General features: G+C 36.3%; 1 protein-coding gene across 7 annotated transcripts in view; it reads right to left on the bottom strand.

Moving 5' to 3' along the window:
• SLC38A9 (solute carrier family 38 member 9) overlaps nucleotides 1-18,886 on the bottom strand; it is a 93,543-nt gene that overhangs the window by 11,955 nt on the left and 62,702 nt on the right. For all 7 annotated transcript variants that reach the window (XR_013445813.1, XM_078067314.1, XM_036065688.2 and 4 more), the window contains one exon: nucleotides 8,802-8,908. Coding sequence is in view for 6 of the 7 variants with exons in the window: in XM_078067314.1 (XP_077923440.1) it covers nucleotides 8,802-8,908 (107 nt within the window). In the remaining variant the exon portion in view is untranslated. The remainder of the gene's footprint in view (nucleotides 1-8,801; nucleotides 8,909-18,886) is intronic.

Genomic DNA, 18,886 nt, shown 5'->3' with positions numbered 1-18,886 from the left:
GGAAGAGGCTTCAGGGGGCTTTCAAAGTCTTTCCTCCTTTTTTTTTTTTTTTTAAGATTTTATTTATTTGACACAGAGAAAGACCACAAACAGGGGGAGTGGGAGAGGGAGAAGCAGGCTCCCTGCTGAGCAGGGAGCCTGACGATGACCTGAGCCGAAAGCAGCCACTTAACTGAGCCACCCAGGTGCCCCAAGTCTTTCCTCTTTAGTTTATGAAGCCTAGGGCCCATTTCAGGCTAGACATCAGTCACTCCTAAGGTTGTCTCATGGTTTTGTAGAGAATGAACAGAAATGAACAAGGAAACTCTACCTTTCATACCAAAGGGTAGTATTCTCCCATTATGATGTTTAAAAGTCATTCTACCTTCAACCTACTCAATGTGACTCAAAAACAGAGGTAGTCTTATAAAATGCAAAATCTTGGGAGGCCAAAACAGCTGTGTCAGAGATAGCTATACATAAAGTGGGACAGCTACCATTTCATGGACAGTCTTTAGCTTACATAGCACCTGATCACCCATCATTCTGGTCAGGCTTTCTGCAAAGACGTGTACCTTAGTAGACTTTGGGGGAAAGTCTGATGAAGATGATAAGGCTAAGGTGCAAAGGCTTCCTGATAAGTCAGTTTTCCCTTCTGTTTTCCTGTTCTTATAGCACTGTACACATACCTGAAATTACAACATCTACTAGAGTTCATTGTAGTTATCACTAGTTTCTATTATAAAAGTAATCTATGTTCATGAATGAAAGCTCCCAAGGGGAAAAAAACTGTCCCTCAACACCCAAAAAGTAGCCAACGTTAAGAGTTTTTGTATCATGTTGGTATTTTAATTTTTCTATGTCTAAGTTGGTTCATACCACTAGACTATGAGATCCTTGAGGGCAAGGACTATGTGTTTTTCATCCTTATATCCTCAATACCCAGAACAATACCTGGGACAGAGGAGGAACCTGGTAAATGTACAGGAAAAATAATAACCACGCTGGTTATAGTTAGTAGCCAGTTATTAAATAGGCTAGGTGCTAGGCTATGCAATAAGCACTTTATATGTATAATCTCATTAAATGTAGGTGCATTCATTTTCTTCATTTTATAAATGAATAAACTAGTACAGCAAGGTTACAAAACTTGTTCATGGTTACAGAGTAAGTAGCTGGTAAAGTCAGTATTCAAACTAAAGATGTTATGGCTCCAAATTGCATGCCCTTAGCTATTACAGTAGAGAAATGATCAGTCTCGAATGCATCTGTGTCACAGTTAATAAACAACAATAAAGAAAATAAAGATAGGTGGCTCAGTCAGTTAAGCGTCTGCCTTTGGCTCAGGTGACGATCCGAGGGTCCTGGGATTGAGCCCAACATCGGGCTCCCTGCTCAGTGGAGAGCCTGCTTCTCCCTCTCCCACTCCCCCTGCTTGTGTGTGCTCTCTCTCTCTCTCTCTCTGTTAAATAAATAAATAAATAAGATCTTTAAAAAAAAAGGAAAAAAGATAAAGAAGTAACAAGTTACGAGTAACAAAGGATACAGCAGCGTGCACCACAGATGCAAGAGAAATATTAAAATCAGAACAGTTCTATTTTACAGTAGTCTAAATGTACACTCAATGCAACTAGGTCAAGAGTTGCGTATCTGTTTTCATCTGAAACTACTCTAATGAACAGAAAAGATGTTTTAATATGAAAGCAGCTGAGGGTTAGCATGATCCTGGGAAACATGCCACCTATGAATACCATGCACACATGTGGGTTTTGCTATTCTCTGCCTTGAACACAAGCCATCACTGTACTAGGCCTGGAGATACAGCCTCTTAAAAGCCCGTTTAATGGAAAAGGGAGGAAAAAAGCCATCTTTTAGACAACAAGTCTCAAAGTAAAAAAATATATTTAAAAAGAGGCACAGGTGACAAATGAATCCTACACATTAATTAGGTAATCTACTCTGCCTTATGAATGAGCAACGGGGGGCAGGGTGACGGGAAGAATGCCACCTCAGAATGAGGACTAGCTTTATCGGGGGTGGGCACAAGTGGTGCTGGAAGCACATTCTGCTTCTCGAATATAGTTTATGATTTGTTCCACATACCGTTCATAGTGAAAATACTATGCAATGGAGCATTTACTAACAAAAATGACAGACAGAAACTGACCACACAGAGCTATCCCGCACATTTACATAAAAACCTCTGACGATGTATAGTTAAGTAAACTACACAGATTCATATGAAGAAGCAAAAAGTAAATAACAAATTGAGATATAAGGCACTGCAAATGTTTTTAAAGAATTAGCATGGTGTGAAACTAAATAAAGACAGGCAAAACAAAACAAAAAAAGCACTGTATAGGTTCTAATTCAAACATGATGAGGAAATACCAAGAGGTTAGTCCACATATCTAGCCTAGATGTTTACAGAGACTATATATTCTGACGATAAAGGATGCGTTGGATGATCTTCAAATCTACAACTTTTTTTTTTCTTTTGGTAAGGTATGCCTTACTAAGGAATAGAAATTATATCCCATTTAGTGACACACGCACACACACAAAACAACTATGTTTAGTGAAAAAAAAACAAAACAAAAAACGATGAAATTAAGCCAAACTTAACAAAGCTGGAAAATCTGATCATTACACCTGTTTAGGAGCCACATTATTTTCCTCCTTCACAAATGTCTTTAGATCCAAGTCCAACTGCAGTTTATATAGAAGAAAGTGAGGCCTTTTTATTCTTTTGTCTTCTCTACTTTTAAGCCTTTGTTTACTGAGCTCTGAATGACTAACACAACATTAACAATTCAGAGTCCCTGACAAGCTTCACATTTTTTTTTTTTTAAAGCTTTTATTTATTTGTCAGAGAGAAAGAGAGTGAGTGAGCAAAAGGCAGAAGGATAAGCAGGCTCCCCGCTGAGCAAGGAGCCTGACACGGGGCTCAATCCTGGGACCCTGGGATCATGACCTGAGCCGAAGGCAGGCGTTTAACCAACTGAGTCACCCAAGCATGCCAGCTTCACATTTTCTGACTTAAATCTCAAGGAAATGTATATTAACAGGACTTCTATGAGTCAAATTACTTACTGAAACCTGCTGAAAAGTATAATCATTAAATAAACCAAATGACAATTTTTTTCTTAGAATATAGTACCCATTTAGCTTAATTTATGCAAGTATATAAGCCAATTTCAGTACAATCAAAAGGAGAGTTTATGTATTTACATATATTTAAAGTGTTTAGAATTTTGTTGGCACAAAGTGTTAGCTTTACATTACAAAATGCTAGCTTTATCATTAGTATTTACTAATGTTTTAAGAAGTTAACATGAAGTCTAACTGATTTTTTGAAAGCTAGACTATACTTCATACCGTAGTTTCAATTAAGACAATAAGAAACCATCATCCACTTAAACTTTTAAGCTTCTTTTTAAAAAATATTTCCCACAAAAGCCAAAAGTTGAGTTAAATTTTATCAGCTGAATCTCACATACTAGTTCTACAAAGTGCTAGTCCCAAAAGGGAGCAGAAATAGGAACGCATTTTATGGTGTGTACACATAAAAAAACAGATTTCAAGGCCCATTGAGGGTTCTAGTAAGAAAGGCAGAGAATCTTCCTGCAATCCTTGGAAGACCGTAAACTGAAATGTCTATCTCTCCATGCAGTCCCGAGCTTCTCTCACTGGGGAATGCACATCTCCAGATACACTGGTATGAATTTCCAGAAAAGCGATTCTACTTAAGAGTTTTAGGAAGCACAAAGTTAAGGAGAGGCCGTCCTCTTTTTTTCATAGTAGTCTGACACTACAACTGCCTGGACACCTCTTTGAGGAAGATGTGGTGGCAGCTGCAGCACAGCTGGGGTCCACCTGCTCCTGCCTCACTGCTGTTTGCTCTCACCCAGGAACAAGTTGGTCAGAAAGCGGTGCACTGCAGCTATGGCTTACAGATACCAGAAAGACTCCCGTAAAACCCGAAGTGAGGATTCACTGAATGTAAATGCCCTGGAGAATCTGTGCTGACTTCATCAGAGGCACACAGGAAAAGAATATCAAAGTAAAAGAATGAGTTTGGATGCCCACCAAGACTCTGAGAATCACTATGCGATTTAAACTCCTTGGGCTGAAGGTACTAAGATTCCTAAGATTTTCCAAAGTCAGTTCTAGACAAGGATCCACAAGCCACTCACTGACTTGCACAGTCCTTCAGAGATTATTAAGCATATTACTTCCATCAGTATCGAATGGTTGAAGTCACTACTGTAGATATTTACACCAACTATTTCAATAAATTATCATTTGTTAAAAAAATGTGTGATATGATCATAATAATCTGTGAGAAAAATTGTTCCATGACCTTTAACAATTTTTGTCGAAACATTAAAAACTCTCACTGTTGGTTACAAATGTATAAGGAAATGAAAACAATAGCAAAAGTACTATTTATTTAATATACGATTTTTTTTTTTTTAAGTTTTTTAATTTATTTATTTGAAAGAGAGAGAGAGAGCAAGCAAGAGTATGAGCAGGGGGAAGGGTGAGAGGGAGAGTGAGAAGTAGACCCCCCCCCGCCCCTGAGCAGGGAGCCGGTGTGGGACTCAATCCCAGGACTCTGGGATCATGACCTGAGCCGAAGGCAGACACTTAACCGACTGAGCCATCTAGGTGCCCTAATATATTATTTTAAAACATCAGAAACATTGAGAATTAAAGTGGTTTTTTTAATTTGTAAAAACTTACCAAGGGCACTTTGAATTGTTTCCTCCTTCTCATGGTATAATTACAATACAGAGCAAGCATCTTTTCAATGCCTTAGTGAACTGTCATATTCCTTTCTTCTAAGTTTGCATTACCTTCCATCACTTCATCCATTGTGCCTTCAAAGTTGTGAAGTATTTCTCAGAACTCTTTCAATGTGAAGTTTTCTGATAGTGCCACTTCCTGGGGACAACTTTATTCTTCTCATCACAACCACTTTCCTCATTCATGTTGATAAGTTGACCTTCCCCAGGTCCCCAGATTTCTCTGGCTGCACATTCAGAGTCTCTTGAACGTCTACCTTTCCACAAGCAGAGGTTTCTTCCATGATTTCATTTCTGTTTTATTCAAATTTCATTTCCAGCATTTTCACTTTTTATTTCATTATTGCACTTTCACCTTTGTCAATTTTCTCTCTCGATTTCCCATTTTTGTAAAATATTATGTGGATTTACCACCAGCTAAGAAGGAGACAACTTAACTATCCACTTGGCAGTCTGTGTGTAAAGTGAATGACAAATGTGTAGTGACCAATCAATGAGACTTTGAAAGACGTGATGTGATTGGTAACAGATCATGATATATGTCTGTTATTTATGTGGTGATTTGTGAATTGAAGGGCAGGTAGCTATTACTTTATGTAAGTACTCAAATTTCAAATCCTGTGGTAATTGGAATTTGAACCATGTTGTTGGGGGACTGAGGTAATTTAACTAAACCACAGTAACTGAAAGTCATGCATATAGGAACTGTGTAAAGTGAGGTTTGCCTGTCATTTAACTCATTATTTTAAGACTTTTCTACTAAGACAAACTAATTCAGAGTACAGTAAAAATGTGCATGCATGCTTAAGATGAAATATGAGACTTCAATGAAATTGTGTTCTTCACCTGCAGATTCCCAGGTATATGAGGTATTCTCTGTCATTAGGAGACTTTAGTGGTAAAGTTTGAGAAGCAGAGCCTTATTATGGATAGAATGATCCGATACGTAACTTGGTCTAAGTTGGCCTAAGAGAAAAGTTGATTAGTGTAGACAGGTGATTTAGATGGCACCAAGGAATACATTATTAATGAGATATACATTATTTCCTGTGAAGACGAAACAGGTATTTTCCACTATCTTTCTAAACTTCCTAAAACTTCGTGTAGGTAGCTTTGTTCAAGTGACAATGAGTGAGGGAACTTGTGAAGGAGGAGGAAGGGATTTAAAAGTACAGAGCTTTAAAAGTATATGCTCATTTTCCCCTTACATCCCAAAGTTCCAAATGCTTACTTAGGATAAACAAGACTTTCTTCCTATTCCCTCAGAAGATTTAAAACTGTTTATGACAAAAGTATAAGTATAATAAGACTAAACATTTCCAGATAAAAACTAAATCTAGGGGCGCCTGAGTGGCTCAGTGTGTTAAGCGTCTGGCTTTGGCTCAGGTCATGATCTCAAGGTCCTGGGATCGAGCCCCGTGTTGTAGGGCTCCCTGCTCAGTGGGAGCCTGCTTCTCCACCTGCATTTCTGCCTGCTTCTCTGTCTCTGCCCCTCCCCCTGCTCGTGCTCTCTCTCTCTCAAAGAAATAAAATCTGTAAAAAAATAAAATTAAAATCTAGTGCAGTGATGAGAGAAAAGATAAGAATTGACATGGTTCATTATGTATTTTTCTGGGGATCCATTATTAGCATTATAGGAAGAAATCTTGGAGAACAGTTAATATGTTCTTATTGCAAAATAAGTTTTAAGGCACTGGAAAGAATCTGAAGGGGAAAATATTTTCTCCTGTTAGGTGAGAGATCCATAGTCTAAATGTAAGGAGAGAAGGTAAGAGGGATATAGAAACAAAAAATTTCTAGCTGCTACTATACACCACAGCATGTTAAATACCTTTCCTATTTTATAATGTTTAATTTTGATTAAAACCCTGAGATGTAGGTATCAAATAATGCTATTTTTACATCTGAAAAATCTGAAGGTCACCAAGTTAGAGAGTTTGGAAAATCCAGATTAACTCAATTCTAACTTCATTCACAGGTAATATGCCAGATGTGTTACTATGTAAGAGTAAACATGAAAATGGTAGAGTTTGATTTATATTCTTGCCCTAATTTGAGAGCTAACTTCCTTCTCCTTAGAAGGATTTTTGCCTTCATAATGACTCTGCCACACATTACTTGAAGTCTTCTCAGAATCCCCAGGCACAGTGAACTCTTCTTCCTTTGTATTTCAGTAACAATTGTACAGACCTCTATTAGAGCTTCACCATGATTTTTGTTTACATGGTTAGAAGCCATCAAACTGATTTCAAAATCTGCAGACAAGGCCACAAGTAACTGGTTAACTTCTGCCTGCTTTGGGTTCAGTTCACTCTTCTTTCTCTAGTATCTTAAGGTAGAAGGTTAGGCTACTGATTTGAGATCTTTCTTCTTTTTTAGTGTAGGTATTTACAGCTTTAAATTTCCCTTCAAGCACTCCTTTAGCTGCATCCCATAAGTTTTGCTATGTTGTGTCATTTTTAGTAATCTCAAAGTATTTCCCAATTTTTCTCGTGATTTCTTCTTTGACGCATTGCTTATTTAGGAGGCTGCTATTTAATTTCCATGTATTTGTCAATCTTCCAAATTTCTTCGTTAGTGATTTTTAAATTTACTTCACTGTGGTCAAAGAACATACTTGGTATGATTTCAATCCTTTTAAATTTATTGAGATTTATTCAATTTCCCAGCCTATGGTCTATCTTGGTATATGTTCCATAAGCATTTGAAAAGAATGTGCATTCACCTGTTACTTGAGAGAAGACCTTTATAAATGTTAATTAGATCAAGTAGGTTGATATTATTTTGGTTTTCTATATCCTTATTTATTTTCTATTCCATCAATGATTAAAGGAGGGGTAATGAAATCTCCAATTATAATAGTGAATTTGTCTACTTCTCCTTTCTGTTTTGACAGCTGCTGCTTCATTTATTTGGAAGCTCTGTCCCTGGGTGCATATATATTTATGATTATTATGTCTTCTTGAGGGATTGATCCCTAAAGATCATTATGTACTGTTGCTCTTTATTTCTGTTAATACTCCTCATTCTGAAGTCGACTTTGTCTGATACTAAAACAGCCACTCTACCTGTCTTATGTTTAGTGTCTGCATGGTCTATCTTTATATTTCAAGTATACAGCTGACCTTTGAACAACATGGGTTTGAAATGTGCAGGCCCACTTAAATGCAGATTTTCTCCAATAGATACAGTACAGTACTGTAAATGCATTCTCTTTCTTATGATTTTCTTAGTAACATTTTCCTTTCTCTAGCTTACTTTATAAGAATATAGCATATAATATATAAAAAATACAAAATATGTATTAATCAACTGTTTATGTTATCATTAAAGCTTCCGGTCAACAGTAGGCTATTAGGAGTTAAGCTCTGGGGGAAAGTTATGCATGAATTTATGACTGCGGCAGTGGAGGATGAGGTAGTCAGCACTCTTAACCCCCATCTTGTTCAAGGGTCAACTGTAGTCAGGTTTTGTTTTTTAATCACTCTGATATCTTTTAATTGCAGCATTTAGATCATTTATATTTAAAGTTATCATCAATACGACTGGGTTTAAATCTATTATCTTGCTATTTGTTTTCAGTTTGTCCCATCTAGCCCTTGTTTTTCTTTTTATTCTTTGTTTCTTTTTTTTAATCTTTTAGATAACCTGGGTATTTTAAAAAGATTGTATCAGCACTGTTGGCTATTAGCTATGCCTCTTCATTTTTTTAGTGATTACTCTATAGCAGGGGTTGACAAACTATGGTCCATGTGAAAGCTGGCTTGCTGTCTGTTTTTGTAAACAAAGTTTTCTTGAAACATAGCCACCATCCATTTGTTCAAATACTCTTTATGGTTCCTTTCATGACACAGAAGCAGAGTTAGGTAGTTATAACAAAGACCATAAGGCCCACAAAACCTAAAATATTTACCATCTAAACCTTTACAGAAAAAGTTTGCTGATTACTTCTATGGTTTAAATTTAAGAATTAAGATCCAATAACAAAATTCAATTCCTCTGACGATTACTCACGTTGTTTTCTTGGTTCTTGTTGTTCTTCAAGAGTGTAATAATACAATTATGAATAAAGAAAGCAAGGGTAAGCACTCCAGTCAGCTGTGGAAACTGAAATCTTATCTCTAGGAGAAAAAGAGAGTGAAAAAAAAAAAAAACCACAATACATTAAAACTGACAGCCAGAAAACGAATGTTAGTAGCCAAAAGTTGACTGCCAAAAATTAGTTGCCTCTGCCTTATCCAGGGAATAAGAATATTAAAATGTCTTTACAAAGTTCCTCAAGGCTGGCATTATACTTGAGCAAAGTACTTGAAAAGGGAAAGAAAGGAATTAAGAAATGACTACTCTGTGAGGGTATTTCACACTAGTTAACGCTGTTTGAGGTCACACAACTAGTGTGTGGCACAGCAGGTTTCAAATGTAGAACTCTAAGGTCTTCCTCTTCTAAGACCTGAATTTGCCAGAAAAACACCTTTAGAAAAGGAATCAGAAAAGGGAGAATTGGTCATTTAACATTTTTCAAGGGCTAATGTAAAAGGCACTGCTTAAAAATACAGAAATAACAAATGTCTACACAGAGGGGAATGGTTAAACTAGGATATAATTGCTCTGTGGTATATAGTACATAAGAATTATGTTCTAAAGGAAGGTTTTATGCTATGGCAAATGTTAATGACTCAAATAGCATGTATAGTATGATTTTACATTTATTTTTAAAAGTTTGTCTGTGTTTCTATATATACATATGTATGCTAAGAAAAAGGATTGGAGGGATAATCACAAAAGTTTAAATAGTGATTATCTCTGAATTTTCTATAATAAATTCAAAGTTAATATGAAATAAGAACAATAAAATAATAAATATTTCAAAAGCACTGCCAATTTCTGTCTTTGAGGTTTGCTAACACAAAAATGAAAAACTGCTTTTATGTAGAATAAGACCAAGATTTACATGAAAACAGTGCTATATCTAGGCAAAGTAGGTGGCAAAAGTGAAGAACAACCTGTCTCAGGGGATTCCTTAGTTATAAAAAGAAAAGAAAGTCCACTGATTTTTGCCATAGTATTTAGGAAAGGAAATAAGAATAACTAACAATCAAGCACTGGCTCTGAAATAAATCAGGATGTAAGAGTTTAAAAATTATATACTTTAGCTTTCCATTAAGTTTTTGTTGGTCTATTAGCTTTCATCTAAATTCTTATTTGCAGAAGCAATTCAAAGTCTATTTTTCTGGGGTGCCTGGGTGGCTCAGTCAGTTAAATGTCTGACTCTTGGTTTTGGCTCAGCTCATGATCTCAGGGTTGTGAGATCGAGCCCCGTGGTGGGCTCTGCACTGGGCATGGAGCCTGCTTAAGAGTCTCTCTCTCCCTCTCCCACTGCACCCACCCCCCCCACCCATGTACACATGCTCTCTCTAAAAAAAAAATAAAATAAAAAAATTTTTCTCAGGAAAAATTTCCCCTTTTCTGTCTATAATCTTTTAACTTTTTTTTACATCTAAGCAATAAAATAAAATGTGGAGGCAACTCCCACTTCTGTTTAAAAAAATAAAAATTTTAAAACAATTTTATTTTTAAGTAATCTCTACAACCAACGTGGGGCTCGAACTTACTTCGAGATCAAGAGTTGCACTCTCTACTGACTGAGCCAGCCAGAGCCCCACTGCCAAAACCAACTCTTAATACATTGGGCATATAAGGATACATTGATCACTTCAGATCAATAATCAGAATTATATTTATATAATAGTAAGAGAGGTACCATTTTTGGAAATATGATAAAATTATTATTTACATGACTTTATTCTCTGCAGAACAATAACTGAAAAACTCTTTAGTAAGAATTCAAAGTCATCAAATCACAAAGGAAGAGAGCAAAAGAGAAAGAAAGGAAAAAAGGAATTACAAAACAACCAGAAATCAATTAATGAAATGACAATATTAAGTCCATACCTATCAATAATTACTTTATTTATTTTTTTCTTGTGCACATCCAGGATGATTTCCTTGGGATGACTTTCCAGAAGGAGTATTTTTCTTTAATATTATGTTCAGTTAGCCACTGTATGTATCAAAAATTATTTTAAATGTAAATGGACTAAATTCTCCAACCAAAAGAAAAAGAGTAGCTGAATGGATAAAATAACAAGACTCAACCAGACGTTGCCTACAAGAGACTCACTTCAGCTTTAAGGACACACACAGACTCAGAGTGAAGGGCCGAGAAAAGATATTCCATGCAAATGTAAACCAAAAGAAAGCAGGGCTATATGTATATCCAAAAAAATAGACTTTAAACCAAAGACTGTATCAAGAGACAAAAAAGGTCATTATATAATAATAAAGGGATCAACTCATCAAACATTTGCAAATATTTATGCTCCCAACATAGGAGCACCTAAGTACATAAACCAAATATGAACAGATCTGAGGGGAGAAATAGACAGCAATATCATAATAGTAGAAGGCTTCAATATACCACGTTTAACAATAAACAGATCACCCAGACAGAAAATCAATCAGGCAACATTGAACTTAAATGACACGTTACACCAGATGTACTTGATAGACATTTACAAAACATTCCATCCAATAACAGAATACACATTCTTCTCAAGTGCACATGGAACATCTCCAGGATACATCACATGTTAGCCCACAAAGTATGTCTCAACAAATTTAAAAGAACTGAAATCATACCAAGCATCTTTTCCAACCACGATGGTATGAAACTAGAAATCAATTACAGAAAAAAAAGAAAACTGGAAAATTCACAAATATGTGGAGATGAAGTAACATGTTACTGAACAACCAATGAGCCAAAGAAGGAATCAAAAGAGAAATCAAGATGTTGAGACAAATGAAAATGGATACAACTTACCAAAACTTAAAGGATGAAGCAAAAACAGTTCTATAAGGTCAGTTTATGGTGATAAACATCCACATTAAGAAACAAAAAAGATCTCAAATAAACAACCTAACTAGATGCCTGGGTGACTCAGGTGGTTAAGTGTCTGACTCTTGATTTTGGCTCAGGTTATGATTTCAGGTTCCTGGGATTGAGCCCCATGTTAGGCTCTGCACTAAGTGGGGGGTCTGCTTGAGGATTCTCCCTCTTCCTCTGCCCCTTCCCCCGCTTGAGCTCATGCTCGTTTGCTCACTCTCTCAAAAATACATAAATAAATCTTAAAGAAAAAAACCAACTTTATACCTCAAGTAATAATGAGAAAAAAAGAACAAATTAACCTAAAGTAGAAGAAAGGAAATAACAAAGATGAGAGCAGAAATAAGTGAAATAGAGACTAAAAAGACAATAGAAAAGATGAATAAAACTAAGGTATTTTTTTGAAAAGATAAACAAAAGAGATAAACCTTTAGCTAGATTAAACAAGAAAAAAGAGAGAGGACTCAAATGAAAAAATTATAAATGAAAGGGGAGACATCACAACTGATAGCACAGAAATACAAAGATTTATAAGAGACGACTGTAAACACTTATACACCAACAAACTGGATACAAACTGGATACAAATTGGACTTAGACACCAAGAGATAGATACATTACTAGAAACATACAAACTACCAAGACTGAATCATAAATGGAAAATATGAACAGACCAATTTCTAGTGAGGAGATTGAATCAGTAATAAAAAATCTCCCAATAAAGAAAAGTCCAGGCAGGACCAGGTATCTTCACTGGTGATTTCTAGCAAACATATGAAGATGAATTAATACTAATCCCTTTTAAACTCTTCCAAAAAAATAAAAGAGGAGGGAACACTTCCAAACTCACTTTATGAGGCCAGTATTACCCTGATCCTGATATCAAATTCAGGCAAGGACACTACAAAAAAAGAAAATTACAGGCCAATATCCCTGATGAACATAGATGCAAAAATCCTCAACAAAACATTAGCAAACTGAATTCTATACCATGATTAAGTGGGATTAATTCTAGGGATGCAAGGACAGTTCAACATCCACAAATCAATCAACATGATAGACCACATTAATAAAACAAGGGATAAAAATCATATGATCAGCTCAATGGATGCAGAAAAAGCATTTCACAAACTTCAATATCCATTAATGATAAAAACTCTAAACTGGGTATGGAGGGAATGTACATCAACATAATAAAGGCCATGGCCAACATAGTACTCAACAGTGAAAAGCTGAAAGCTTTTCCTCCAAGATCAGGAATGAGAGACAGGATGCCCACTCTCACCATTCTTATTCAACACAGTACTAGAAATCCTAGCCACAGCAATTAATCAAGAAAAAGAAATAAAAGGCCCCCAAATCAGAAAGGAAGAAGTAAAACTGTCTCCATTTGCAAATGACATTATATTATATAGAGAAAACTCTAAAGACTCCACCAAAAAACTTACACCTGGGGCGCCTGGGTGGCTCAGTTGTTAAGCGTCTGCCTTCAGCTCAGGTCATGATCCCAGGATCCTGGGATCGAGCCCCACATCGGGCTCCCTGCTCCGCGGGAAGCCTGCTTCTCCCTCTCCCACTCCCCTTGCTTGTGTTCCCTCTCTCACTATGTCTCTCTCTATCAAATAAATAAAATCTTTAAAAAAAAAACAACTGTTAAAACTAATAAATAAATTCAGTAAAGTTTCAGGATACAAAATCAATATGCAAAAATCTGTTGCACTTCTATACACTAACAATGAACCATTAGAAAGAGAAATTAAGAAAACAATTCCATTTACAATAGTATCGGAAAGAATAAAGTACTTAAGAATCAATTTTAACCAAAGAGGTGAAAGACCTGTAAGGTGAAAACTATAAGACAGTAATGAAAGAAACTGAAGACGACACAAATAAATGGAAAGATATTCCATGTCCATGTTCGAAGAATTATTACAGTTAAAATGTCCATGCTACCCAAAGCAATTCAATGCAATCCCTATTAAAATTCCAATGGCATTTTTCAAAGAAATAGAACAAACAATCCATTTTAGGATGTGTATAGCATCACAAAAGACCCTGAAAGCCAAAGCAGTCTTGAGGAAGAGCAAGACTGAAGATAGCCCAATCCCAGATTTCAAACTACAGTACAAAGCTATTGTAATCAAAACAGTATGGTACTGGCAAAAAAGAGACACAGAGATCACTGGAACAGAAGACAGTGCCCAGAAATAAACCCAGACATACATGGTCAATTCATTTATGTTAAAGGAGCCCAAAATATACAAACTGGATCAGCCACACCCACCTCTCAATTATTACCTCAGCAGTGCTTTAGCACATTCACGTTCTGACAGTATTTTCATTAACACTGCTTTTCTACATATTCTGTTGGTGCAGAGAGAATGCATAAATGAGGCTATAGCACCTCAACTTATTATATTATTATTGTTATTATTACCATTACCATTATTATTATGCATTTGACCGTAGCAGCTCCATTATGAACCCTACTTTTAGGCAGGGAATTATAGGACTATTTTTCCTCTACCCTACTGATGTCCTGGAGTCATAGAGAACTATCTCCTACTTCAGCCAGCCTTAAATAAAGGGGAAGGAGTGTTTCAGTGCCACTAAAGTTGTTTTTAGCTTAAAAGAGAAGGCTCTTCATGATTGGGACTTGGCCTCTTTATCCTTATCTCCAATCACTTCCCAACTAGTATTCTTTCACTCCAGCAACCCAGATTCTTGTAATTTCCTAAATGGGTCGTGTTATCTCAGGCCTTAACTGTTGCTTAAACATGTTGTTCTATTGACCTGGCATATATCCCTTCCACCAATTCTTCATTTAAAGAACTCCTTTAGGTCCTTAGAAACCTTCTCTGATTTCTAATTTTTATTTGCATGCAATCCCCCTAGATTATTGTCTCTTAGATTTATCTCTACATTATGATCAGTAATTCACAAATTGATCTTACTGCTCAACTGTAAGATCCTGGAGGGTAGTGAGCCACATCTCTTTTTGACAATGTATGGCACATAATCAGAGGTATTCCTTTATATTCAGAATAAAGGACTTCAGCCATTTAAGTGGTCAAAATTCTATTTTAAACTGTTCTTCAGAATGCCTTTGCTTTTTGCTAAGATCTTTCAGTTTTCAATAAGCTCCCTTCAGTATAGCTGATCTTTCCTGTCTTTCAGAGCAATCAACTTCTATTACCTCTAAATGCTTTCTGAAGCAATTTGTTAATCGATCCTTTTCTAACCATGGCCGGTGATAACAGTGTTGTTTTTAACTTGTCAAATTAGAATGAGTAAATATCTGGCTTTTTCCAATTAACCAACAAAAACTCTTTTTGAGTAATTTTCTTTTTTCTTTTTTTAAAAGATTTTCTTTCTTTTTTATTTTTTTTAAAGATTTTATTTATTTATTCATGAGAGACAGGGAGAGAGAGAGAGAGGCAGAGGCAGAGAGAAGCAGGCTCCCCGCTGAGCAGGGAGCCCGATGCGGGACTCGATCCCAGGACCCTGGGATAATGACCTGAGCCAAAAGCAGATGCTTAACCATCTGAGCCACCCAGGCGCCCTAAAGATTTTATTTCTTTATTTGACAGAGAGAGAGAGAGAGCACAAGCATGGGGAGCAGTAGAAGGAGAGGGAGAAGCAGGCTCCCTGCCGAGCAGGGAGCCCAATGCGGGGCTCAATCCCAGGACCCTGGGATCATGACCTGAGCCGAAGGCAGACGCTTAACGACTGAGCCACCCAGACGCCCCACTGAGTAATTTTCTTAAAAACCTGAGATTCTTTTCAACAGTTTCAGTGAGATATAATTCATATGCACTTCACCCATTTAAAGTATACAACCATTTTGGAATGCCATTTGGCAATATCAACCAAAGCAGAATATATGCATACCCTTTGACCTTGCAAATCCACTCTTAGGTTTATACTCAAGAGAAAGCTGTCATATTTTCACCCTAAATATGTATAAGAATAGAGTACAGCAATAAACATAATACTAAACAACTGGAGACAAACGTCCTTGAACAGCAAAAGATAAACAAATTGTGGGTATAGTTATACAATGAAATACCAATGAGAATGAACTATAAATGGACACAACTACATGGATCAATATCACAATTTAATGTTGACTGGAAGAAGCCAGACACTAAAGAACATATGTTCTATATTTCTTTTACATGACTTAAAAACAAAACAAAACAAAACACAGACAAAACCAACTTTTGGGGTTAGAAGTTAGAACAGTGGTTAACTTTGCAGGGAGACAGCAGCTGGTAGGCATAATGAGAGGAACTTCTAGAGTGCTAGTTTTTGCTCTGGTTCTGGGTATCTGGTACATTGTGAAAATCAAACTGTATACTTAAGAGTTGTGCACTTTTATATGTGTATGTTATGCCTCAATAAAAAGTTCAAAAGCAAAAACAAAAAAAAATGATAGGGCTTACATGTAAAAAAATATGAAAACAGAAATTCCATTATATTTGGAGGCATTATTAAGTATCAGTGAGTGCATGGTAGAATGTAGTCTGCTCCTAATGGAAAGTTAATAACAAAACTATTTAAAGCATATGTGGTTAGAAAATTATTTTTTCTGGTTGCAGATGAACACAATGCTGCTAACAAATGGCAAATCACTGCATAATCCTTGGATATCAGTGTCTGAAGTCTTTCTGAAATCAGTTTCAAAGCATTTAACAGTTTTTCATTTTAAAAATGTAGTCCTAAATGTGTACTAATTGTTAAAAAGTATTACAGGGCTTCCAACAAAAAACAGCATTCTCTTGCTTCATACCTCCCATCCTGAAGCCTGTTTCCTAGAGGTAATTAATTATACCTCTTATAACTATTCAGCACACTTTAAATTTATAATCTATCTTATTTAATATGCTTATATTTCTTTTCCTTTATTTTTAAAATTTTAGACATAATCCATTGACCTTTTATGTTACTACCACTGCTCACATTTTCCCATCCCCTATCCCCCCAATTCTAATTTTGGTTTTGTAAAAATAAATATTCAGTGTTTTAATTTTGATGATTATTTTGCATTATTCACAGTTAAGCCATGAAATGTATTATCATTATATTTTCTTATATAAAAATACTTTTGTTGGCCTGTTTTTATGGAGGTTTACAGAGATTTGGAGGTATTTTCTTTTTGGTTGCCTGTCTCCTTAACACTAATTTTTCCCCAAACTCTCCAAAAGAATGGTAAAAATCTACTCTATACAAGGGGCGCTTGGGTGGCTCAGTCATTAAGTGTCTGCCTTCAGCTCAGGCCATGATCCCAGGGTCCTGGGATCAAGCCCCACATCGGGCTCCCTGCTCCACGGGAAGCCTGCTTCTCCCTCTCTCACTCCCCCTGCTTGTGTTCCCTCTTGCTGTGTCTCTGTCAAATAAATAAATAAAATCTTTAAAAAAAAAAACCTACTCTATACAACACATCAAATAATCTTTTCCATTTCATTTTCCTTTTGAAAAAATGCCTCCTGGGGCCCTCTGTCTGCTGCTGTGATCTGGGCAGGTTGCTTGCTAGGCCTGCTGCACGGCTGTTTCCTAGGATAGCCCTTCACCACTACTCTGAGGATTCTGTGATTTACTGCTTTTTGGTGGAACACATTCTGCAGGGTTTTTTGTGTTTTTTTTTTTGTGAGAAAGAGTGCATGGAAGGTAAAATTTTGTGAGACTTTACCTTCTGAAAATATCTATTGTACTCTAACACTTGAGTTAGGGTATGGTGGGATTTAGAATTTTAAGTTAAAATAACTTATCCTGAGACCTTCATGACACTTCTTCTGTCTTCTAGTTTTAGGAGTTGTTAAAAAGCCTGAGACTATTCTGACTCCAGACTTTTTGTGTAAACTTGTTCTTCATCCCTAGAAGCTTTCAGGGTCTTCTCTTTATCCATGGTGTTCTGAAATCTTGCGATGATATGCTTCAGTGTGGATTTTAGGGACCTGTACCTCTAGAAACTCATGTTCTTTGGTTAGCAGGAAACTTCTTAAATTATTTCTTTGGCAATTTCCTCCCCCACTTCATTTTCTCTCTATTCCATGGAACTATTTTTAGTTATTAGGCTACCTGGATTAATGCTTTAATTTTCTTATCTTTTCTCTATTCTTTCTTCCTTCCTTTCTTCCTTCCTTCCTTCCTCCCTCCTTTCTTCCATCTATCCAGGATTCCTAATCTACTTTTTGGGAAGTTGGCTTTATCTTCCAAATTTTCTTTGTATTCTTAATTTTTATTATATTTTTGGTTTCTAAGACCAACCTCCTTCCTTCTTTCCTTCCTTGGCACCCAAATACTGTTTCATGGATATATCACTTTCTTTTGTCATGTTGAGACGGTAATTTTTTGCAAGTTTTCTTATTCTTATTCCCTCTTATTCTCTTTTCCTTTCAAGGTCTTCCCCCCTGACTGAGTTTTGTTTTCATGTAAGAGGCTTTCCACAAAAATCTAGTGATCTTTGCCTATTTTTTTTTATATCGAAGCACATATGCTTTGGTGCTTTATATTGAAGCACAAAAAAATGTATACTTAGTAAACATCTAAATGGTCTGATACAAGCAAAGTACCTGCCACTTCTTTGGTAGAACCCAAATGTCCAAGACTCTAGGTCTTTTCTCTTGGACTTGTCAGTTTCTCCAGAGGAGAATCCTCTGTTATCCCATGCTGTCAGCATTCTGGGAGCCAAAGAGTAAAGAAAAGAGAATTGGAGGGGTACAGGGAGAGAGGAGAGTCTTACCACTCAAAATAACACTTTCACTTAGTCTCCATTTTCAGACTAAAGCCTTTTTCCCACCCTTTGTTGTATGTGGAGAATCTGACTTCTGAGCCTAACTCAGTTTCTTCCATCACTTGCTAGATTGAGGGGGAAAAAGGGTTTATAATCTAACTATCTACCTATTCCTGATGTAAACTTGCAAAGAATTCTCCCCATTTTAAGCTCTTTTCCTTACTCTTGTTTTCGGAGGGACCCAAATGCCTCTAAATACTTAGGGTTTCAATGTATAGCTTAAAATGTTCTCCTTTGTGATGGAATCCCTCTCTACAGGTACTTAAATTTCAGCTTTGTCTGCTTTGCTGTCAGTCTAACCATCTACCAGTTTTCCAGTATCTAACAATCTACTGCTGTCTCTTGTCTGCTGTTGTCTCA

Source organism: Halichoerus grypus, chromosome 2 (assembly GCF_964656455.1).
Source record: "Halichoerus grypus chromosome 2, mHalGry1.hap1.1, whole genome shotgun sequence".
NCBI lineage: Eukaryota > Metazoa > Chordata > Mammalia > Carnivora > Phocidae > Halichoerus > Halichoerus grypus.
The sequence above is the reverse complement of the archived record's forward strand: the minus strand, read 5'-3'. Positions and strand labels throughout refer to the sequence as shown.